Consider the following 25,645-nt stretch of genomic DNA (forward strand, 5'->3'; position numbering starts at 1 on the left):
TCTCCCTCCCTCTCTCCCTTTACTCTTTCTTCTCATTTTTGATTTCTCTGTAACTTTGGTACCTTCTTACATACAATATTCACATGTAACTGCAATAATAATTTTCCGGTGTTAATAAATTAGAAACTGTTCATTTTTTAACCTCTATTGTGTCATGCCTCTTTCTGCCAGGTAACATCAAGTTGGAGTGGTTTGAATACAGTGCTTTTGTGTGTAGAGAGAGAGTTTTTTTACACTCTGTTCTCTCTCCACTGTCTGTTTACATGAACATATGAATTAATGGGAGCAGGTTTGAAATTAGAGCTGTGTGTGAGTGAGTGCCATCACTGTGGACTTTTCCCCCATTTACTTATTTATTTATTAAAAATTCATGTCAAAAACGAGATAGGACTGCTAGTTAATGGTTGCTTTGCTAGTTATGGTTTGTATCCGAAACAAATTCTGAAGATGTTACACTAGATGTGATATTATTACAGCACCATGAAAATAATGACTGTCCACACTTAGCATTTACACTCTCAAATACAAATTAGGGTCTAGAGTGCATCACTGGTGCAATCAGCAGCTCTGATCTCCCTGTAAATCTTCATTCAGCCTGAAGGAAGGTATATGCAGAGCCACATGGGGATGATTAATGACAGCCAAACTGTTTCTGCAGCGGAGCACATTGGCAGCCGGGTGCTGCTGGTTAAACACACTGAAAATCAAGTGTCATCATTTCTGTCAATTTGGTGCTCTGGGAACGTAAGGGAAGTCCTATTTAGACAAGACAACAGCACTGACCTCCAAGAAACAATTGTTGCTAATAATCAAGATTGCAGTCAATTGTCCTGCTTACTCTATTCAGTCTGAATAGAGCACCACCTCAAAAAAACAAGATATGAAGAGTTCCTCTGCAGTTCTACACAAGCTCTACTTTGTTGTTCCATTCAAGGATTCTGCTTGTTGGCCCCATGAAACATCCATGTCCTGTACTGTACTGTGCAGGAAGTGCTCATTTACTGAAGAAAAACAGAAATGGCCATCATAGGCATCAATATACATATGACAAAACATACAGATTCACAACACTAATGCTCCCCAACCATTTATGCTGCCGGACCAGGAAGACCATGGTGAAAACGTAACCGGTGTGTATGCGTAATTGTGTGGAACTATGGATGAATAATGAAGCTGAAGCAGTGGGTACCTCACTTTTTGCTAGGATGGTTAACAATAAGTAAATAAATAAATGAGACTGTTAACCTATGGTGTGTTGTCTTTATTTGAGAAAGGGAATTTATTTGTTTCATTTGTAAAACCAGAGGCCTAAACATGCATTGCAATCAGCAATTATTTTGGAATATATATATATATATATATCCCCACAAAAACTGAGTTAGTGTTTTAGACACAGGAGAGCCAGTAATTAAAAGTGAACAGATCTCAAAAGGCATTTTGCTTAGGAAAATCTGAATCAGTGCTGAACTACATCATCATGGATGTGAAATGAAAAATTTTTATGAACCAATAACAGACATAAACAAAAATAAAAGGGATAATTGTGAAATAATGACAGGTGATTCTAGATGCTAATACCTCACTGCATGTTATTCTTTAATTAAGTGTTAAAATGTGCCCAAAATACTGCAAGTTGAGCACCAACCCAGCTTTGCAACAGAAAGGCGACTAAAACACTGTTGACACTCCTGTTCTCCTGTAATCTCAGATAACCATGATTACACCCTTAGGTGACCATCACCTGGAGGGACGTGAAAAGTATAATTAAGGTGTCTTCGGCAATTTGTGTGTGGTGTTTCATTTTTTGCATCTGTATTAAAACCCATTTCTTTGAACAATATGCTTATGTAAATGACAAACAAGCCCATTTTTATTGTTTATTAACTGTTGTATTCTGCATATTTTATTACAACACAGCATCTAACACAAGGGCCTTTTTAGGGGCATGACCTTCCTTAATGAAGGAAGCTTGAAACCTGTTGAATGTGAGCGAAACATCAAACAGCAGCAACTGGCCACCTGTCAGTGGGGGTGGGATGGGGTGGAGGGTTTTGGGGCGGTACGGAGCAATGGCTCCTCTTAAAGTGTGTCAACACATTTCCATATTATGCTTCTCTGTGTTTTTGACAGTATAAGACTACAGAAGACAATGGTTTTCTTCCTTTTTTTAGTGCTGCAAAGCATTAGACAGATACAGCGTGGGCAGGCGGGTGAGGGACTGCGTCAAAGCAGTCCTCTGAATGTACAACATGAGTGCGAGCACACGGCTCACGTGGAAAGTTTCCTTTTGGACATGACTCATCCAATTTGTTTTTGCTTCTTTAAATTTCATTCATGGGGGCCCCCTCCCCCATTCCCCCACACACTCATTCTCTGTGTCTCTATCCATAGAGCAAACACAGGGGCCGGCCTGGTGACACATGCCACAGGCTCAGCCTCCTTGGTGGGAGGGTGGCAGTGGGACAGATCCTTCAATTTTGTGGATTGGGGGAGCACAGCTGGTCTTTTCTGTCGACTCACACAGGTGTTTGTTGAAGGAAACGTGACACTGTCCTCATTAAAAGAAGTCGGCCTTTTCCTTGGCCCCCACCCATCCATGTCCATGCCACTCCCCACCTGAGGAGAGGGGGTTGGGGGCAGCAGCGATAAGCTCACGTTGCACAGCGCAGTCCGCCTGCGTCATGAATCACCGAGTACAGGGTGAGTCATCAGGAACAAACTGGGATGGCGAACCCTCCGGGAACCATTCCAACGCTCCTTTTTAAAGCTGACACGGAACCAGTCTGCAACCAAGTGCTTTGTTATAAACATTTACTCAGTGGCCTCTGGCTAAACAGTCATCCCCAGTCTAAAATTCCATTGTGTTTCTTTTTTCCCTGAGATTTACTTCCTGTGCCAGCACACAGTGCAGGATGAACACAATTAGGCTCAGTTCGCGGTGTTCTTTTAAAGATGGGGATCTTCACATTATCCTGTAGCCTTACAGCTTACATTCCTGACCCTGAGCTTGTGTAGATCCTGTGTATATTTATCTCCTCTGACAAATGGGGGACGCTGCCTCCAACATCTGTCTGGGGCCAGGCTCCCCCGGAGCTGACACAGATGGAGCAGGAGTGTTGTGTGTCTTCACACATTTCCATTTTTGAACTGTGCCTGAAGTTGTCCTGCCACCAAAAATAACCTCCATTCCATCATGACCTTATATGTGCAAAGGGGGTTTGTGGCAGGAGCTGCCTGAGGAGGAAGCATGTAAACCAGGCCACACAATACAGACACACAACATGCAGCTGACGGAGCTCAACAGGGAGTGCCTGCTCCACCTCTTCTCCTTCCTGGATAAGGACAGCCGCCTTAGCCTGTCCCTGACCTGCCACTGGCTGAGGGACGTCTTCCTGGAGCCCAGGCTATGGTCACTGCTCCGCTTCAGATCCCCGGGTGAACTGCTGAGGGACAATTTTGTCCTGGGCCCCTCCCTCAGGCATCTGGCCGTGTGCTGGCACTCCAGTCGGGTGAAGGTGTGCAACATCGAGGACTGGATGAAGAGCAGCTTCCAGAAGGACCTCTGCAGGAAACACAAGAATGTTGTCAGCGCCTTTCTGGCCCGCGTGTGTCACGTGTGAGTGTTTTCATGCTCTCCCCATTGGTGTCACCTCACGACACTTTCACCACGTCACGTCCCAGAGTGACATGCATGCCCATGACAGACTGTTCTTATAGCAGGACATGCTGCACTCAACATCGGATGACTTGTAGCATCTTGGCCTAGTTGATTGTTTCAAATGTTGCTTTTTAAGATTGTTTAACGTTTTAGACAATAGGACCAATGGGTGCTAAACGCAGCAAGGAAACCAGACCCATGCTAAGGGTGCACTGCTGTGATTAGCACCAGTTGGAAGACATTGCCCAATAAGACAAACTAGTGCAAAGATCAAATGTGTAATCAGGTTTTGTCAGTTGATCTGGATGAATTTGACAAAATCTTGTGTGATAGCAGCCCTGTGCTGTCAGTCCAGTCCTCCAGCTGACAATGATCAGCAGTCCTGCTCATGATATGAAATCTGCTACTGGAACTTGTTGTTTCTTTTGGAGCATTCCTGAAACGTGCAGAACTCAATTATTTTTTACTTTTTAAATCTCAACTTAATGGTAATAAGGCATGTTGTTTTTTTTTTTAAAGATAATTAAATGAATTAGCATTTCATTAATGTGAGTAAAATAATGCAAATAAAAGTATGGTGTGCTAGCTGGCTCACTTAAAGCACAGAAATATTCTGCTGGTACCCTCAAGTGGTATTCCGTTTTATGGCATTTTAAGGAAATAATTATATCTGGGCCAATACATTGCTCAGAAATACAGAGGTAAATAATAATGTCCATTACCTCCCCAACAATGGTAATTTGATATACAAAAATGAGCAGCATGGAGGGTTTTATTACAAAATCATGGCATCACTGGTAAAACAAAACAAAAAGGCAATTGTGTAAGGAAGAGCTGAAGTTGGGTTGCAGTGTTCCTCTGGACCTGGCAGGATACTGGGACTGGACACAGGGTGGATATCAAAAAAATCCAGCCACTCCTCTTTATATCCACTAATAAGGCTTCAAAATTTGTCATTGATTGAATTGGTGGTTGGCCGTAAGTTAATTGACTTGGGGTCTGATGTGCAGCTTAGCTGTAGAGATGAATTACTCTCCCCAGGCGGGTGGAGGTCTCTGCACAGTGTTTCGCTGGAGGAGGGTAATGGCTGGAGACAGGGTGGCCGGCATTGACTGCAGCTGAATCAACCATCACAGAGCATCTGGATCCAGATGCTGAATGTGTACATTCAGGATGTTCAGCCTGCCAGAGGGAGGGTCCTACTTAATTAAGAATATGAAAATGACATTATATCCAAACAGAGAATTTTAATAACACCAGTGCTGGAAAAAATACATGAATGAATAAAGGCAAGCTTCACACTATGAAAGGATAATGGCCGAGGGGAATGTCTCTTGTACATCTGGACAGCCCACATGATTTATACAAGCAGGTGGAGCTACAATCGCCTCTTTGTTGCTGTTGGGGGACTCGCACATGTGCGCCTCAGCCGGCCTGTTCTGCTAATCTGGAGTCTTCACACACAGACACACAGAGACCTTTTAACACTAATTAAGACCCAGACTAAAATAAAATATCTATGTATGTAGTTTGTATGAATATAATTTTATGAATATAATGAATGATATAATTAAATATATTATGAATATAATGAATATAATGTTTTTTTATAAATATCAGTTTTCAGCTTGAAAGGCCTTGTCAGACAAATGACTGTTTTGTTAAAAACTGCAGAAACTTAAATACTTAAATGAGAAATAGGTTCCTCAACCTCTTCTCAACACAAAATGTCAAAATGTCCAAACTGTGCTTAAAGTGTCAATGTTATTATATTTCTTCTTAGGAAATATTTACAAAAATCTTAGACAACCTTTGAGACACTATATAAAAACACATTAAATATAGTAGAAATGTACACCTTTTAACTGAATATAAATAATTATTCAGATACCATTATAAAAACAAATAGTTTTGGCATATCCCTAACATCATACAATCATAACATGCAGAATATGATACAGGTTTTATCAGTATATGAATCATCTTAGATTAGCTACAGAAGGAAATTTTCTTTTCAGACTTAATAGTATATTCTGTGTAATGATTACACAGCTAGAACATACACCCACTTCACACTAAACAGTTCAAGTCGTTGCCACATTGAGTGTTTGTAATTCAGTCATTTTAAAAATTTCTGTTGATTCTCACAGTGGCTGTACTGGAAAAGCAGAGGTGAAATTATCTTAAAAAGATTACTCTGCAAACAACTCATCATAGTGTATGACATCACAGTGGGCAAAACAACGACCCCTCATAAATGCACATGACTTCAGTTCTGTGCTTGTGGTTTTTTGGTGTGACTATTACTTGAATCCCACCAAACACACCAGGCCAGTCAGTGTGCAGACAAGTTGAATGACACAAGCAGTAATCAATCATGACAGCATTTCAAACACAAAAGAGGCAAGTGTGTGCAGCCACAGTCCAGTGCTCTGCTGGGTTTTATGATGCCATGAGTGGAACTGGCATGAGACCATTCCCTCAGACAGTTTGGGGTCATTTAGACGTGTCCTTGTTTTTGATTGTTTTGATCAATAACTAATCAAAAATTCTATCCAGACATTGTCAATGTTGTACATAACTATGGTAAGATTAGTGTTGTGTGAATTTTATTAACTTTGTCAGTGTTTCTTATAATTTTTTTTAGATTTTCTATAAGGCTCATGTTTTTAAAGCTCAAGTAAATTTGAAATGACTTGACTTTTGAATAGTAGTTAAACATAATTTTCTTGTTCTTGCGAAATGAATGCTGTAGCAGCTGGAAGTCACTCTCTCTCTCTGTGTCTCATTGCTGCAGTCAAACGAAGACTGGTGGTGTAGCAGAGAAAATATATGTCCCTTTACATTTACATTTACAGCATTTGGCAGACGCCCTTATCCAAAGTTATCATCGATGCAGAGATCAATTCCGGTTGACTAGGACCCCCAACTATGAATACAATCTTTTTATTCACTCTGTTGTAGATTCTGTACACAAGTTCGATAATAAGAAAGTTACAAGTTAATCTAAATATTCTTTAAAAAAGAAGGTCTTGAGCTGTCGTTTGAAAATACTCAGTGACTGAGCTGTTCTGACCTCGAGGGGAAGTTCATTCCACCACCGAGGGGCCAAGACGGAGAAGAGTCTAGATGAATGTCTTCCTTTCACTTTTAGCGATGGAGGGACCAGGCGAGCAGTACTGGAGGTTCTGAGAATACGAGATGCATTTACTAAAACACAGACATCTGCACAAAGGAAGGGAGGTGCCAGAAAAGAGGACAGCACTGTTATGTAACGGGGGAGGGTAAGGCTTGTATATCCTGATTACACTCATCAGCCTAAGGGAAGAGAAAACGTTCTTAACACAATCCGTCCAATTTGACGACTTTAGATCCCTGCCTGCCCTATATCTTCCTGTGTCTACACTTATCCTTTTATCAACACAGAGTGTCATCTCAGCCCCACAACAGCCACGTGGACGTTGTCCCTCCTCCTACCCCCGATCAGGGGTTATTGGGACAGCACCCACAGCATCAGTAAGCAACTGGAATGTGTTTTTGCCTCACTTGTGGTTTAAAACGGCAAGATTATGTAAGTCTTTATGTAATCTGCATCGGCGAATGTGGATGACAACCCCAGAGCGGCTGCCATCAGCTGTGCACGTGCGTGTGTCCGTGTGTGTACGTGTGTGTTTGTGTGTGAGCCTCAATGCCTGGAGCGAGTCCACCAGCAGGCTGCAGCACTTCCTCAGCATTAAGGACATGGGTCACAGCTCAGAAGACTGAACACTTCTTTTTTTCTGATGATGACATTCAAAATGCAGCTCATAAACACATTCAGCTTTTCTCTGAAAAAAAGCATCAGCATAACAATCAGCTAGATTTGATTTAAAACCCCCTCATCACCCCAAGTTATTGATTATACCACCACAAAATTTTTTTGCATGCTGAGCAATTTCCAGCTGGATGTGTGTGTGTGATAAGTATCAGTTACGCACTAAGCCACACTACAGCCCGAGATCAGATCACATTGCTGTTTCGCCATAAGTGTCATTTACCACCTATTGACACATGACTCTGCGTGGGCCTTGATCCATGTAACTGTTTGTTATCTGATTCCATGCCTGAAGCACTCAGCACACTCGTGCCGGAAACCCAACATTTTTTTTCTTTTCTTGAGACTGTTATCTTAAGAGAGACAGCCTCTCTTCCAAACATGCTAATCCCCTATCTTTCAGGTTAGTTAAAGCACAACACCAGCGGCCAGCTGTGCTCAAGTTGTTTTGAGAATGAAAGTCCTGGCTTCAGTCAGTTTAGACTCTAAACACATCATGCGTGAACGTGATCCTCCCTGTAACCCTCCCTTTTTCCCATTATCTCGGTCTCTCTGAACAGGTGCCCAAACCTGCTGTCCCTGACCCTGTCAGGCTGTGGCCACGTCACAGACCACGACATTGTCAGCCTCCTGCAGAGATGCGGGCGCCTTCGCAGGCTGTGCCTGGAGAACTGCTCGCGGCTCACCGACTCCACCCTACAGGCCGTGGTGACCCATGGGCATGGCCTGGCTGAGGTGAGACTGGACTTCTGTCGCAACGTGAGCCAAGCGGGGCTGCAGGTGGCGCGGGAGCGTAGGCCGGAGCTGCGGCTGAGCGCCGATCGCAGCGCTGGGATGATCCCTGACAGCCTGCCGGATGAGAAAGTGCCTATCAGAAGAGCTATGCAGAAGGTCCTGCTATTCTCATGAGGGCTGTCAATTCCTACATTTTCCAGTTATTTCCTTTTTTTAAGGTGGACTCATTCCATGGCACCAAATTCCCAATTATTAACTATAAAGACAATAAAGACCATGTGACTGTTGCACTACAGGCACAATTTAAAGGTGACCTGTGACCTAGTTACCAAAACTGTAAATTTTTCTAATAACTGTACTGATAATATTTGTTCTACATTGTAGTACATTAAATAAAAGAAACATAAAATTTTGGTATTGAACTATTTTTGTCAGTTCACTGTTACTGATGAAAAAGACTTAAAACAGCAGCTGGCTGGCGCAGGTCACAGCCTCACATTTCTGGAGTTCATGGCCAGCGGTCATGTGACCGCCCGTCACGCTGATGCCGCGCTACAGCTCAACCTGCGACTGCGGCGATTGACAGCGTCGCTCGTTCGCTGGACGCCGCGTTTCGGTTGCGTAATCGCGGGTTACGCGAACGCTCCCGGACTCGGACACGCTGGCCGCTTACGCAAGTTTGCTACGGTTCTGCGCCGCTTTACGGTAAAGTACTGACCTCACAGCGGCAGGCGAGGTGCTGCGAGGACGCGCTGGCAGCCGGCCAAGTATTATGTAAGCGAGTTTGATACGTATTGAAGTAGGTTGGCCGGCGCGGTGTCTGCGCGCTCCACGTGACCACGCAATTTTTGTTGTGTACGTTATGTCCGCGCAGTTTTCAGGCCATAAAACGCCGGAATGCTGCTAATGTACTTAAAATCTTTGCTGTCATAGACTTGTAATAACATTATGACCACGCGTTATGTAAATAAGTGAAGGAAGCAAACGAACATTTAGTCTTAGTGTTGGTAGCAGAAAAAATTGTCAGCACACAGTGACACAACGAAATTGACAATTCCAATATCAGCTACAGCAAATGAATAACCACCATGTTCACAGACACACATTACTTTGTGAAAGTGGAGATTTTTTTATGAGGAAGGTCTGTGAATGTTGCTGGGGTAGTGGTGGCCTAGTGGTTAAGGAAGTGGCCGCGTAATCAGAAGGTTTCCGGTTTGAATCCCAATCCGTCAAGGTGCCACTGAGGTGCAAAAGGAGCAAAGTACCGTCCCCACACACTGCTCCCTGTCATGGCTGCCCACTGCTCACTATGAGTGATGGGTTAAAAGCAGAGGACACAATCCATTGTCACTTTACTGAGGTGTACTTGAAGGGTTCAAAAATCCTTCAGGAACGGTTTAAGTAACAGTGGGTTGAAGGTGTTGAATTGCCCTACATATTTTACAGATCTTAATCCAACCCAGTATGTGTGGGATGTACCTGGAAAAATGAGTCTGATTCATAAAATCACCACCTCGCAACTTACAGGACCTTCTACTGACGGCTTGATGCCAGATACCACAGTGAACCTAGTGGAGTCATTGACTGTTTTGGACACAAAATGGAGACCTAGTCAATCGGTTTATGATTAGGAAACATTAATCACCCCCTTCTTTTAAAAAAATTATTTTGTTTTTTTTCTGAAAAAGCATCTTAGGGCATTAAGTTAAAATTTTTTTGAGGCCTGTTGCTTAGATGGCAGTGGAGAAGTTTAAAACATATGCTTTAATGTGTCATGACTGACTCGATCTGTAGGCAGGTAATTATTTTCTTTGCGAGTGCCAGTCCACTCCCCAGAGTTATGCAATATTGCTGAACCTTGCAGGCTTTTTAGATGGGCTGATAGAGTCAGAGAAACAGTGGGGGAGGTAGTCTGTAGTTTCATATCTAGTCTTCCTTGATAAAATAAAACCAGACGCCATGTCTTTAAGTGCTGGAAAGAAGGGCTAATGGCAGTAGCTTGCAAGAAGCATGCACGGTGTTGCTGATAATGTACTGACTCTGAAATCTTCCATGTTCAGCCAGAGAACCAGACACAGCTGGCCAGTGTTAAGGGGACAGTTCTTGTCCTTGGCCAGGAACTGGGGCAGAAAGGGAGCACATTTTTGGTCTGTTCAAGGTGAAAGGGCTTTTAGTTGCCAGGGGTAACAGTCAGCAAACACCTGAAACCTGTTGCACAGTACACACATTCGGCTTCTGGGAAGCACCAGACCCATGTGTCCAAACTGTAGCACAAGGCTGCATTTTTAATTGTTATTGCCGCTTTTTTTTTATAATCTAGATATAATGTTTATATACTTTTTGCATGCAAGGACGCAAACATGTTGATATAACTGATAACTCTGGGGATCGGACCACCAAAGCTTAAGCCTGGTGGTCGGGCTTTTTTGGTGTTTCATTATTGGACTTCTGTGCAAGCCGCAAGTTTGGCCATAACGAACATTATGTTCGAACATAAGGATGCCCCTGGTACACTTGGTTCCAGGGCAGCCTAGGTCGCAGGTCGATGATTGACTTTGTTGTCGTATCGTCTGACCTGTGACCATATGATTTGGATACTCTGGTGAAGAGAGGAGCGGAGCTGTCAACTTATCACCACCTGGTGGTGAGTTGGATCAGATGGCAGGGGAAGATGCCATGTAGGCCTGGCAGACCCGAACGTATAGTAAGGTTCTGCTAGGAATGTCTGGCAGAAGAACCTGTCAAGATCGTCTTCAATTCCCTCCTCTGGCAGAGCTTTGACCGCGTCCCGTGAGCAGTGGGGAACATTGAGTCCGAATGGACCTTGTTCCACTCTGCAATTGTTGAGGCAGCTGTTGCTAGCTGTGGTCGCAAGGTGGCTGGTGCCAGTTGGGGCAGTAACCCCCGTACCCGCTGGTGGACACCAGAGATTAGGGGAGCAGTCAGGCTGAAGAAGGAGGCCTACAGGGCATGGCTGGTCTCTGGGTCTCCAGAAGCAGCAGACAGGTACCAGACGGCCAAGCAGGGTGCAGCAGTGGCAGTCGCCGAGGCAAAATCTCAGGCATGGGAGGAGTTCGGTGAGGCCATGGAGAAAGACTACTGATTGGACCCAAAGAGGTTCTGGCAAACCATCCGACACCTCAGGAGAGGAAGGCAGCAACTCGCACAGTTTACAGTGGGGATGGGGAGCTGCTGACTTCGACTGGGGCTATAGTCGGGCGGTGGAAGGAATTGAGGAGCTCCTCAATCCCACCAATGCGCATTCCAAGGAGGAACCAGAGCTGGTATGGACTGTCTAATCTCAGGGGCAGAAGTTGCTGAGGTAGTGAAACAGCTATACAGCAGCGGAGCCCGGGGGGTGGATGAGAGCCATCCTGGGTATCTCATAGCTATGGATGTTGTTATAGGGATGTCGTGGTTGACACATCTCTGCAACATTGCGTGGACACCAGGGGCAGTTCCGGTGGATTGGCAGACCGGGGTGGTGGTCCCCATTTTTAAGAAGGGGACCAGAGGGTGTGTTCCAACTATAGGGGCATCACACTCCTCAGCCTCCCTGGAAAGGTCTACTCCAAGGTACTGGAGAGGAGGGTCTGATCGATAGTTGAATCTCAGATTGAGGAGGAGTAATGTGGTTTTCGTCTTGGCCGTGGAACTGTGGACCAGCTCTTTACCCTAGCTGGGGTGATGTAGTGGGCATGGGAGTTTGCCCAACCAATCCAAATGTGTTTTGTGGAGTTGGGGAAGGCTTATGACCGTGTCCCCAGGGGCACCCTATGGAAGGCGCTCCAGTAGTATGCAGTGGATGGCCTTTTGTTAAGGGCCATTCAGTCCCTGTACCAGAGGAGTGTGAGCTTGGGCCGCATAAGTTGGACCTGTTCCCGGTGAGGGTTGGACTCTGCCAGGGCTGCCCTTTGTTACCGGTTCTGTTCATAACCTATATGGACAGAATTCCTATGCACAGCTGGGGTGTGGAGGGTGTTGAGTTTTGTGACAGGATAATCTTGTCTCTGCTTTTTGCAGATGGTCCTCCTAGCTTCATCAGGCTCTGAACTTCAGCTCTTGATGGGTAGGTTCGCAGCCAAGTGTGAGGCGGCTGGGATGAGGATTAACACCTCCAAATCTGAGACCACGGTTCTCGACCGGAAAAGGGTGGCTTGCCAACTCCTGGTTGGGAGAGAGATCCTGCCCCAAGTGGATGAGTTTTAAGTATCTCAGGGTCTTGTTCACAAGTGAGGGAAGAAGGGAGCAGGAGATCGACAGGCAGATTGGGACACCACCGATCTGTCCTGGTGAAGAGGGAGCTGAGCCAGAAATCAAGGCTGGTGTCCCTCAAGACTCAGTGCAAGGTCCTCTCCTTTTCTCCCTCTACGCGAGTTCACTTGGTGAAGTCATTTCCTCACATGGATTATCCTACCACTGCTATGCTGACAACACACAACTCCTCTTCTCCTTCAAGCAGCATCCTTGTCACCCACGTCCAGTTCTTGGTGTGATGCCTTTCGGTTGTAATATGCTTTCTGGCCTTCTGCACCCTTTTGGAGTCGTTGTTGGGCAAAAAGTAAATGTGGTTCTCAAATGCCAGTGCAGTTCATCGCGGTACTGGTGAGTGGTGTAGGCGGTGACAAGGTTGGTGTCTCCTGGCTGGTATAGCAGGTGTAATGGCAATGTCATTTGCCGGCCTGTCATCAGTTCGGAGGGAGACACACCCGTTGCTTCATTTGGAGTTTCTCTGATGGCCATGAGCACCAGTGGAAGTTTCACATCCCAGTCCTTTTGGTTGTGGGACATAAACCTTTCGTAGCATGCTGACTACGTGTCACGACTACGGACTTACGGGGGAAGGAAGCGCAGAGGTGTGACATGTTGGGAACATAAACTCAAGAACATAAAAACATAAACACCTTCACGAATGGAGGTCAAGTTCATGAGCAAGTTCACAAAAATGCCGTCCCTCCCGAAGGGGCGGAAAAGTCCGGCCTTTATGCGGCGTCAGGATTGGCCACCGGTGATAAGCACAGCTGCAGTCAATCCTGACAGAGCCCCCCCTCCAAGGGCTATGGCCTGGCTCCCCGGCGTGGTCCCGCATGGCGGCTCCGGACCCTCGGCCTGGCTCCCCGGCGTGGTCCCGCATGGCTGCCCCGGACCCTCGGCCTGGCTCCCCGGCGTGGTCCCGCATGGCTGCCCCGGACCCTCGTACCTGCACACAATAATCAGGGCCGATCCATCTGGCTACGTGTGGGCCCTGTCTCCACACGTTCCCTCTGAGACGTCTTGTGTCACCCCCTGCACTGGGCAGGGAGATTGTCCCGGAGCCTCCAGCGACTGTTCCAGACACCCCAGGCTGATGCCTTCTTGGCACGTGCAGCCCCTCTCACTGCACGCCCCTGGTGCCAAGGGGGGGGCATTGCCAGACCATCCGGCTAGCCCCTTCTGCGGCCTGCCTGTCCCAGCTGGGTCCTCATGCCTACCAGGGGGCTCTATGGCGCTCCACCCCTCATGCCTGGCCCGCCCTCCTCACCGGCTACCCCCAGCTCAATCACTTCCCCACCTACCCTCCCCTCAGGAGGAGCCCCCAACCCAAACTGCACCCCTCCAAAAAATTATTTGGGGGAGCGCACACACACCCCCCCCCCCCTTGTCCACCTCGTCTTGGACCCAGTGCAGTCAGGTTAGGAGCTCCTAACCTCCCTCCCCGGGGTTCGGCTCCGCTGCCGGGTCGCCATCTGGTGGACATAAAGAGGGGAAGTGGGGGCGACATACGGACACAATTGCCACGCACACACATACAGACAGAGACAAACAGAAGAGAGGGTTGTCTGGTTCCCTCTCTGGGCTCTCCGGGACCTCCTCAGGGGGCCCAGCCAAAATCTCGGGAGGAGCGACCTTCTCGTCGCCCACCAATGCTGGGTCTTCTGGCCCCGGATCCTGACTGCCGCTGGATGTGGTGGAGGGGCAGAGTTTGATCCCTGGCTCAGGCTCTGGCCGATCAAACTCCGCCTTCAGTTTCGGCAGGAAGTCCCGAATACTCCTTCTGTCTGTCTCTCCCTGCTGCCAGAGGGCTGCGCCCCAGCCCCATGCTGACCCAGACAGACAGGATGGTGGTGATCTCATCCGTGTCTGCTGCCCCACTGAAGGATCCCGGGATCATTGGGCTGTCCCACACGGGGCTGGGCACGTCGCTGGAGATGGTGTTGGGTGTGTGGCGTGAAGGCGGGTGGACGTCTTCTCCAGGAGGCGTGGGCGCTAGTGCTGCGCTGCCATTCTGCTGGGGAACGTCCGGGAAATGGCATACAACTGTGAGAAAATACTTGTTGCCTCTGGTTGACCTAGGCAGGGGTCCAACCCAGTCAATTTGAAGGTCTGACCAAGGAGATGTGACTCCTCTGCGCTGCAGTGGGGCTCTGTGGTTTGGGTTTGTTGGTTGGAATTTGCACATACTCTTGCTGCATGCCGGGCCAGTATGCCACTTGTTTTAGTGTCTCATAAGTTGCTCTTGTGCCGTGGTGTCCTGCACTTGGTGTGTTGTGAGCACACATTAGCATGTCAGCAATGTCCTTAGTGGTGATTTGAGGAGCCAGCGTAAGTTCCTCAGAGTCAGGTCGGCTCCCGTGTCCACCAGGGCCTCTAGCCTCACCTCATATTCCAATGTGATGGCCAGGTAGAGTTTCTTGGCCACCCCCCTTTCAATTAGGTTCCCCAACAGTCTTGGCATTGGGGCTTGTGTGGTGATCGGCAAGCAGCCAGGACCGGTCTCACGTGACTCTTCCGGAAGACAGACCACCAAGACAGCACTCCCAGGTACATCAAGGTCCTGGCTTGAGGTGTGATGCTGGAAATTGGCTGGCTCTGGTAGTTCTGTAGTCATCTGCGGTGGTTGCGTGATGTCATCACTTGGTGGTGGGGCCTCTCGTTCTGTGGTCAACAGAGGATTAGTATTGAGTTGGTTGGGAGGATCATGTTGAGGGGACTCTGATTAGGTGTTAGGGTCAGACTGCAGGCTTAGTCATGCCTGATCTGACTCATCCTTTTTGTCTCCCCTGTGGTGCCTTTTCTGGAGGAGTTCCTTCAAAACTCTCATAATCTCTGCTGATTCAGATGTGGCTGCCCAGTTTGGTTCTGCTGATGATTTAAATCTGGACTGGTCCAGACAGTGTTGAGAGGGGTTCGGCTGCTGGCAATCTGAGCTTGACGCTTGTGTTGTTGAAAATCGGCACCTTCTGGGTTGTCTCTTTGCTTCCCATGTGGCTTCACCCCATGGGTTGGGAGGTGGTTGTGACCTGTCCCAGAATGTTCTGGGGTGACCAGTTGGGTGCTTGGGCACTACCATGTCCACGCTGCCCCCTGTTGGCTGGAAAGGTTTGTGACCTTCTGTTGTCATTGTGGCTTTGCTCAGTGCTCTCTAGAGTGACTCTGATTGGAGACAGGATAGATGGTGGGGGTTTTCACTGTCAGGAACAGTTCTTTGTTTGGCATTGGCCTTGTGGGCCAAGTCTCTCAGCTGTTGGGTGGACATAGTCCGTGGGCATGCCAGAACCCCCAGATAGTGACTTACTGTGGGGTGCAGGTTCCGGAGGAACAGGGATCTAAAATTGAAGTCGTCCTCTGTTCCTGGCTCATTGCGTGCTCCAAAGTAGGCCTGTCGGAGTCTGTTGTAATAAGCTTGCGTGGTTTCCAGTCTGCCCTGTTTAAGGTCCATGGCAGTGATCAGTCCATGCTCTGACACTGAGTCAGAGAACTCCCTGATTAGAGCTTGCTGCAGTTGCTGATAATCCATTTTGACTCTCTCTGGCTGTCGGCCCAGAAAACTGCGCACCTCACGGCTAGCAGTGATTCTGAGCAGATAAAGTCTGTCTCGTGTGGTAATGTTAGCCACACTTTACAAGTGGAAGTCCACATCGTCGAGGTATGAATGGACATCATGGCCTCCTGCAGGGTTGGGAGTGAAAGTAGTATGTTCCTCGCCATCAAATCCAATTTGTTTCTGCCATGGGAATGTCGGCTTGTACGATCCTACAGACTGGGAAGAAGACTCAAAAACATTCTGGATGAACTCGTCAGCGCTGCTGGCAGCCTTAGCTAACGTGGTCACCTTAGGTTTGCTCAGATAGGTGGCCACAGCGGTGGGAAGGGTATTTTTAAATTCTTCCAGCAGAACTTACGTAATTGAATCCGGAACCGCTGAGTGGTACTGCAGGTTGTGGGTCGACCCCAGTACGGACAGCCAGTTCCAGCTCCAACTTTCTTAAGGCGTTCCTCCTGATCACTCAAACACGTTCATTTTCCAGAGCGTCCTGCTTTAACTTTTTTCAAATCCAGCTCCCACTGTATTTCCAATTTTTTTAGCTGAATTTCCTTCTCCATTTCCTTTTCCATAAACGCACGAATGTCCAGCTCCGAACATAGTTTCACTGCTTCGAATTGAAGTACGTGTTCCTGTAAGGAGTACTCACAGATTTTAAGCTCGATCTTGGTGTCACTTGCGGCCGAGGCCAAAGTGGGCCGTGGAGACTGGATCATCTGTTTTCACTGCATGAAACAAGGTCTCTTTCATTTTTCTATCGTCGCTGGACAAAACAATGGAGAAATAAGCGGCTATCTGAAGTAACTGTTCCTTAGTACAGCGTGACTCCGAAGGACTCCTCCAGCATAGAGAGTATACCTTCCATATTGGAGTGCAGCACTCACTCACCTAGTTGTATAAAATGTCCTTGTTTTTGTGGTATGTTTCTGTTCTGTGTTTGTGTTGTGTTTGCAGGATGCCTGGGGATTGCAAATTAAGCCCACCTGTTCCTGCCGTGGACCGCCAACAACAACAACAACATTTATTTCTTATATAGCCCAAAATCACATACAGTATGTCTTAATGTGCTTTGACAGGCCCTACAGTTGAACACCGCCCCACACTTGACCCTTTTGCGCACAAGGAAAAACTCCACACAAAAAAACTCTGGGAGAGAGAAAAAAGAAAGGAAGAAACCTTGGGAAGGAAACCCAGGGAAACCCTGCAAGTGGTGTCAGTGCAGGGTTTGTGATTGTCCAATAAGAGAAAATAAGTGTCCATTATGATGCTACTAGTGCATTTTAAAATCCCTGAAGCTTTAGTTGTTATGGTGGTGGTGGCTGTGGTTACTTTCTGGTTTGTTTCATGCTAAGTCCTCGTTTAGCAGTTGTCAGGAACCAGAATTTATCTGCTGGTCTCTTCACTGGAGTCTGTATCTCAGAGAAACTCAGTATCTCATAGAAAACAAACTGAAACAGACGGTGGCATTGTATGACTGATACTGAAATATGTGTTTATAGTGGTATATTGGTGCTACAGTGGCCCGGTAACCTAACTAGGACAGCCTAACTAAGGTGAATTTAACAATGTCTGTCTGTGTGTAAGTGAACTTAATAATCGGCACTGTGTCTGGGACTTTAACAAAAGGCCAGAGAAAACAGATGTGTTTTCAGTTTAGATTTAAACACTGAGACTGTGTCTGAGTCCCGAACACTGATCGGCAAGCCATTCCACAACTGTGGAGCTCTTTAAGAGAAGTATCTGCTCCCAGCTGTGACCTTCTGTACTTTGGGTACCAGTAGTGACCCCACATCCATTGATCGCAGGGGACGTGGCAGTTTTAAATAACTAAAGTTCGCTCAGGTACTGCGGGGCAAGACCATTTAGAGATTTATAGGTCAAAAGTAGGATTTTGTAGTCAATGCTAAATTTGATGGGTAGCCAGTGCAGTGATTGTAAGACTGGGGTTATATGGTCAAATTTCCTAGTTCTAGTTAGAAATTCTGAACTAGCTGGACTCATGAGCCTATTAGAGCTTCCAGACAGTAGTGCGTTGCAGTAATCTAGCCTTGATGTAATAAAGGCATGAACCAACTTTTCTGCATCATGCATTGAGATGATGTTTCTTATTTTTGCTAAATTTCTAAAGTGAAATAATGCTATCCTAGTGAGACACCTACATCAATGAGGACACCTAGATCTTTTACTTCAGTACTTGGTGAGATAGAAAGGCTTTCCAGAGTTACAATGTAGTCAGTACGAGAGCTTCTGTCTTATCCGTTTTTAACAGAAGAAAGTTGGTAAGCATCCACTGTCTAACGTCCTTCAGACAATTCTCTATTCTGTTTAGCTATTGCCTCTCCTCTGGCATTGCTGATGGACTCAACTGTGTGTCGTCAGCGTAGCAATGAAAGCCAATACCATGTCTGCGAATGACATCACCTAAAGGTTACATGTATAAGGAAAATAGTAACGGACCTAGGAAAAAACCTTGTGCAACACCAAACTCTAGTTTACTATATGAAGACGAATCACCATTGATAAACTGATAAACCGATACCGATTGGTCAGATATGATCTGAACCATACAAGGGCTGTTCCGTTAATCCCAACAACATTCTCTAATCTGACAAGGAGAATAGCGTGATCAGTATTGTCAAACGCTGCACTCAGATCAAGCAGGACAAACAGCGAGATGCGTCCCTGATCAGAGGCAAACAGCAGGTCATTAACCACTTTAACCAGCACTGTCTCAGTGCTATGATGAGGTCTGTATCCCAACTGATATATTCCATGGATATTGTTGCTGTCTAGGTATGCGCTCAGCTACTGGGCTATGACTATTTCTACATTTTTTTAAATAAACGGAAGGTTGGATATTGGTCTATAATTTGAAAGCTGACTGCTACCTTGAACAAAACCTTGAATAAAAGGGGCCTCAACCCCGCCCGCCTCACTAGCATTTCCCGATTGCGTCACTTCTGGTTTACCCTGCGCTTCCCCTAGGACATGACGCAACTTGTTGTGTCTGCCAGCTTTGGTGTGTGTTTGTTTTTCTCCTTTTTCCTGTTTTGTTTGTCATTATTCGTTGTAATAATAATTCATTTCGTATGTATTTCTTCTTTTTTGTTTGTTTTTTGTTAATAAAATACTGGTTAAATTTCTCTGTTTTGTCTTAGTAGGTTTTTGTCTTGTCTTTTCTTTTGTCATGGGCTGGACCTCCTAGACTGGCTCATAACAAAATACAAACCCCCAAATGTCAGAACGGTTCTCACCCTAAAGTTCCAGTCCCTACTTAACTAACCAATCCTCTAACTCTCCTAGTCCTCGAAGCTTACCAACTTCTAAGCAGGTGACTTTAAATGTGCAACGTCAGCCCTGCGTACTTCAGACTAAAACACGCACAACACAGAGCTCCCCAAACCATTCTACGACCCAAAGGACGTTACAGATTCTCTACTTGGGATGCTGCCCCCACGACCCGGATAAGCGGAGGAGGACGAGAACAGTCAAGATGTCATTGTTTATTACAAACAAGTTGTTAATTTGTTGTAACATTAATACAGACGATAACGTGAAAAGATAATGGAAGCGCCTATGGATGGGGAAAACAACCTTTTTGGAAGATTTTGGGATGTGCAGGGTCGATCCTAAATATCAATACTATTGGTATCAGTATTGGATCGATACAGGTATCAGTAATGGTATTGATATTTTTTATACTGCTCCACACATGTAAACGTGAGTCAGTGACCCCTGACAGCACCAACTTCGCTCAAGACAAGTACCCACCAAACCCCACTCTTAGAGAATCTCATGGTGTAACAGGGCACAGTTTTTAGTGTGACTTCCATTTAGTTTTTGTATACAGTATCAGCATCATATCTGTCGCCGATACAAACCTGAATTTTACTTTTTGAATTTTACTGAAAAGGAAATCTGTGTTATCGCACATCCCTAGTTACAAGTAGCAGAACAATATTACTATTACTAAGTCTAATTGTCATGCTATCTGTTTTGGATATAGATGCTTTATGCCCAATTACCAGACAATACCTAAAGTTGTCAGGTACAACAGACAGGGGATGCTTACTGTGCTAAGGAATCCCATTCCTTAGCACAGTAAAACACAGAGCTGAGAGAAAAAATAAGTATGCGAGTGTGGGTTGATGTGACAGTGAGGCTGAATTTACTGCCTGAGCAGAGACGCTGGGGTTCATATTTTTGTGATTTATGTCATCCAGGAATTGGAGGAGGATTCACAGCCCCTCCATGTTCATTATTATTCCTGTCACATGCGTGTGTTGCGCTGAGAGAAAAAAATACACATTCCTCCGATGAATACACCCTTTAAGCCTAAATTATGTGACACGCAGAGCTTGAGTGTTCCCCTTCAGACCTCTTGAAGTTGAGAGATAGTCTGGAGGGTATTAGGGGCTAGGAGGGGTTCCATATTACAATCCCCCATTTTAGGCAGATGACAGAGATAATCATTCATCCTTCATTTTGAGGATAGCAGCGATAACCTACACTGTTTGTGTATCAGTCAGCAGGATCTCAGGCCTACAAAACACTCACATGCATTGTTCACAGTATTCCAAGCCACCTCAATATAACCTCATAATTACAAAGGCTGTTTTGTGATGCAAGGTCTGACACATTTATGGCTTTGACTTTGTGCTTGCTCACTTGTGTATAACCATGTGTATGTGTGTGTGTGCTTCGCTCTGTGAGAGAGGAGGGCCAGGCTTATCTCTCTGAAAGAGCACGCCTCTCCTTCCCTGGAACATAAAGTGATAAAGGACAGGAAGCTGTGGAGTGTCAGGTGGGGGAATTGGTGGGTAAAATGGCCTGAGTGTTCTGACAGCTGTCTGCACCATCTAACACAGGTGGTAGTGGGGGTTGGGGTGTTCACCTTTTCTTTCGGTAATATCTCAAGCCAGTAATAACAAATGTAAATGAGAGAGTAAGGAAAGCCCTGCACTGATTCTTGGTTGTTCTTAATGCAAAGCCCTCTAATTGGGTCATCTGTGTTTTCGACCTCCCTTCTACTGTGTACGGAAGTGGCCCCGTAATCAGAAGGTTGCCGGTTCGAATCCCGATCCGCCACGGTGCCACTGAGGTGCCACTGAGCAAAGCACCGTCCCCACACACTGCTCCCCGGGCGGCTGTCATGGCTGCCCACTGTTCACTCAGGGTGATGGGTTAAATGCAGAGGACAAATTTCACTGTGTGCACCGTGTTCTGTGCTGGTGTGAATCACATGTGACAATCACTTCACTTTACTTTACACTTTACTTATGTGATATGTGTGTGAGTCAGTGTGTGTGTGTGTGTGTGTGTGTGTACAGATGCACTTAGCTGCTTTGAAGCGTGCTGTTGTTCCAGGTGTTAAATATTCCATGCCTCCCTCCAAAGCGTCTTTCCCGTCGCCAGAGGCCATCTTACCTTGTATGCTATCAGACTCAGCCTGCCAGGCACTCTCTCTCCTCTGTGTGTGTAGTGCAGCCAAATTCTGCTAAAGCACAGAGGCCAGCTCTGGGTGTTAAATTAGCATGTCACAAGTCATGCATGTTTTTGATACAAAGCAGGACCAGATATTGCAAGGTGATTCTTCCAGGTTACTTTTTTTACTCCATTTTTTTATTTAAGATTAATTTAAACAGTGTTCACTGTTTTCAATGTTGTTTTAGGATGTTTCCGTGGTTACCTAGTTAACTTGGCCTCCTTTCATGAATTTAGCTTACACTTTGCATCACATTCTTGTGCTAAATGCACTAAAAGCAAAAATGCACCTCAGTCTTATTAATAATGCATTTTGTAACTTGAAGCTCAGCCTGCACATTATTAATGGTAAGCCGTGTGTAGGGAACATCGTAAAGAGAATGGCTCAGGATCGATGGCTGTTTATTTTTTAATCAGTAACCCGAAACACGGCTCTTGTACACCACGCATCACCTTGATGATCTGGGTGTAATCCGGGGGCTGTTCTCGTGTCATGGGCCTGCGGTGGGAAGGTCGAGGCATCTCAAGGATGGGCTGGACCGTGTTGTCTACCCAGAAAGATCTGCGTCTGTCATAACACGCCAGCCTGAAAAAAACGGGTGCAGGAGGAGTTGACTCATGTTCACTCGCTTACTATCTTTCACTCACACTCTCTCAGCCTGATTGATGCACACAGCATTATGAGCATTAATAAACTCATCAAGATCTAGCCTGCAACAGCAGGGGAAATCAGCAGTAAAAATGAACAGCTCCACAGAAACATTTTCTCAACAGGTGGTGTTGTGTCTGTGGAAAATAGAACATGTTCTGAACGTCCTTCTATAAACTCCTACTCGCATTTGAATTCCAGTAAATGTTAAGAATGAATCCAGCAGGTTTATACCCATATTTGAATGCTTCAACAGTCAAACCTGGATGAGATAGGAGGATTGTGTCCATGATTGGTGACATTTGGTTGTCAGCAACTCATCATATTGACAGAGGTGTGTTGGTATGACACAGAAACAGAAAGGTCTCTTTTTACTTCCTGGAGGTTTATATTGGATTCCTATAGTCCTGTCTTGTCCTCTGTTCCCCTTTTCAAATGGGGTTCAAGGAGTCATGGATGCCCATGGGTTTCCATGGACCAAGGGCTTCAGGTGACACGGCGGTGACTGATAAGCCCTTAAGTCTCCTGCTTCGCATTGTGACGTGACCCAAGACAGTAACCTGATCTCATAACTCCCTGCAGTGACCAAGCCTGGTGGCTCCTTTCATCCTATTATTGTCAACACAGGAATGCATCAGCTGAGTAAACCTACCTTATTTTCTCATGCCAGTTATTTACTGTATGCTGCCATTGGTAGAAAATGATCTGATCCCTTTTATTCAAAATGAAACTGCCCTCGAGTTACTGAGGGCATTTCCTGGATGAAAATGTGCCATATATCGCTCACTGGTTGTCATATGGGTGGTAGTAGCCTAGTGGGTAACATTCTCGCCTATGAACCAGAAGGCCCAGGATCAAATCCCACTTACTACCATTGTGTCCCTGAGCCAGACACTTAACCCTAAGTTTCTCCAGGGGGTCTGTCCCTGTAACTACTGATTGTAAGTCGCTCTGGATAAGGACGTCTGATAAATGCTGTAAATGTTGTCATATCTTAGATCTCTGAATGAATCTTCAGGAGATGCAGAAAACATTTGACCTGATAAGTGGAGGAGTCATGGATGGAATCGAATTCCCCCCGTGTTAAACAACATATATTTATGTCTGTATGTCGCTTCTCCCGCTTCGCTATATGGGAGTTAATCATTTCTAATTTTAATTTCCCAGTGGTTCCTTCCACTTACTTCTTTTGGCCCAGGGCACATTAGAAATTAGAGGCAAGCATGAACAGAAGTGGGGCTATCACTCCCCCGTGGCTTGGAGGAAGGGTCTATTTGTGGAGCTGTTTCTGTATCTGTCTGTTATAACATCCATCACATAGAACTGGGCTTCGGCAGTAAATGGAACACATAAAAAATGGAGGGAAAAAACATGTAAATCAGACAATTAATAAAAAATTAAAAAGGTGACAGACTTTCCGATGATGAAGCAGTTAAGCCTAGGATCATACAATAATCTGTCAGGTCAAGGCAAAACCAGCTTCATATTCTAGGATTTCACACCCTTGGCCTCTCTTCGTCCTCTTACGTTTAAGAATGGGGATGGTTTCCAACATTAGTGGAAGATTCCTGTGCTGAACACTTGTTGGCTCCTTTTCCTTTACTCATCTTAATGATCGTCTAATGAAACAGGTTGCTAGGTGGTTCTCAAGGTAATAAGTGGGGAATCAGATAACTATGTTGGAATTGTACAGGAATTGTGGCATGGCGGGTAAAAAAAAAGGACGCAATCGCGTCGTAGACTACAGTTTACTACGAAATAAATGTGGTACAGTGACACACATAACAGGGGGGACACAGAATAAGAGACATGCAGGATACATTTATACAAAAGAATCAGGTAATCAGGTAAAAACATGAAATCCCGGTCAGGAGTAGCGGGAAATGTCTGGATCGTGACACTGTTACATTCTTCAAAGTGGAGTGGGTGCCATTTATTCCTTTTTAGAAATACGGTCAGGGTGAAGGTTACATGAGGGTCCCTCTGTCATGCCCTGGCACTTTTTTTCTCAGTCCAGCTTGGGTGGCTGCCTGTTCGATGATGATGTTATCAGGGTGGAGAGAACAGATGCTCTGTGAAAGCTTGTGTGGGCAATGAAGAGAGGACACACACACACACACACACAAAAACACTCCTGCCGTTCCTTAACCCTCTTGTCCGTTTCTGAAATAATGTATACAACTTACATGGTGATAAGTTGATAATTATTTAATGGGATTGTTTGTTGAAAATCTCTACATAAATGTTTAGACAGACAGTGAAGGAGTTTTACGGATAATCCTTTGTGTGCCCATTTACTTTTTTATTTCAAACTGAGACACAGCTGCTGAAGTGTTGTGTCCACAATGTGCCACATCTGGACATGTTTGTTTCTCAGGTGCAACCAGACAATTTTAAACATAGAAAGTAGTGTGTGATCAGCAGTTCACAGCATTATGTTACAATTTTTAAATTGATTTAATTGATCTATTTCTTGAGAAGATTTAAAAGTGAATTACCATCTGGAAAAATAAAGCCCACATTTACACCTCTGTGTTAATCATGGGAGTCAGGTTGTGTGGGCAGAGTTGTGACAGAGGCAGCCTCTCAGTGAGAAACAGTGGTTCACTGTGAGGGGTCGACTCTGACCAGATGGTCAGGTGCGAGAAGCACATCCTCCCAAATCAGTTCCCACCTCTCCCTCTCTTGCTTTGACTCAGCAGGCTGAGGCTGAACCCATCGCTCTCCCCTGTGGAGATGCGCACCATGGAGGAGTGTGTGAAAGGTCGCTGGCTGTTTACGTAACCCTCCAAGCCGGGCGACCTGCTGGGAGTGCCAGGAAGCTTCGGTTGGCTTGCTGGTATGAGGAAATGGATCTTCATGAACCACCTCTTAAGCCTTTTGTTAAACTTTTGTTGGCGATGTAGTGGCAAAAACATCTGTCTGTGACCACATACTTTTTGTGTGGCAGCACCAAGAACCTTTGACACCCTCATTAATTTTGTAGAAAAGAATGTGCTGAAAAAAAGGAAAAAACATTTAAGAGCTTGAACCTCAGATTTCAAGTTGGTTCTTGTTCCAGTTTACAGTGTCAGCAGCTGATCTTTCTTGTTTTATTTAGGATGCCTTTGGCTTTACACTAGTGAACAGGCCCCACGTTAAGTGGGTAGTATAAAAGTATGTTATATCGCTGGCATAAAATATTCTTTGAAAGCAGTCAATTACATTCAAGCATAAACTACTCTATGCGAGCCACCCAGCAATTAGCAGAACAACCACAGGAATACTTCCAGTGAAACCAACATGCCCAATTGAATTTGTGCATGCCCATCTGAGTTGAATATTTAAAAACTAGGGTGATACAGCTTAATTAGACATGAATATATGAATTCAAAGTCATTCTCACTCAGATGCTTGACAGAGAAAAAAACCTGTTGGTTTTAACGCGTATGACTCACCAGTTACACCAAAGAGATTGTCTCCATCACGGACTTATTGAGATAGAACTGTGAACAGCCTACT

General features: G+C 45.6%; 1 protein-coding gene and 1 long non-coding RNA gene across 2 annotated transcripts; one reads left to right on the top strand and one right to left on the bottom strand.

The window, feature by feature from the left end:
• Positions 1-1,864: 1,864 nt before the first annotated feature.
• LOC114766513 (uncharacterized) lies at positions 1,865-8,975 on the bottom strand. Its single transcript, XR_003742818.1, has 3 exons — positions 8,926-8,975; positions 6,735-8,321; positions 1,865-4,840 (listed from the first exon to the last, which is right to left on the bottom strand). It is a non-coding gene; the product is annotated as an uncharacterized LOC114766513 (long non-coding RNA).
• LOC114766511 (F-box and leucine-rich protein 22-like) lies at positions 3,233-8,621 on the top strand. The gene is made up of 2 exons (XM_028957289.1): positions 3,233-3,616; positions 8,033-8,621. The coding sequence occupies exons 1-2, from the start codon at positions 3,282-3,284 to the stop codon at positions 8,379-8,381; spliced, it is 684 nt and encodes a 227-aa protein (XP_028813122.1). The 5' UTR covers positions 3,233-3,281; the 3' UTR covers positions 8,382-8,621.
• Positions 8,976-25,645: the final 16,670 nt, after the last annotated feature.

Source organism: Denticeps clupeoides, chromosome 17, assembly GCF_900700375.1.
Source record: "Denticeps clupeoides chromosome 17, fDenClu1.1, whole genome shotgun sequence".
NCBI classification, from domain to species: domain Eukaryota; kingdom Metazoa; phylum Chordata; class Actinopteri; order Clupeiformes; family Denticipitidae; genus Denticeps; species Denticeps clupeoides.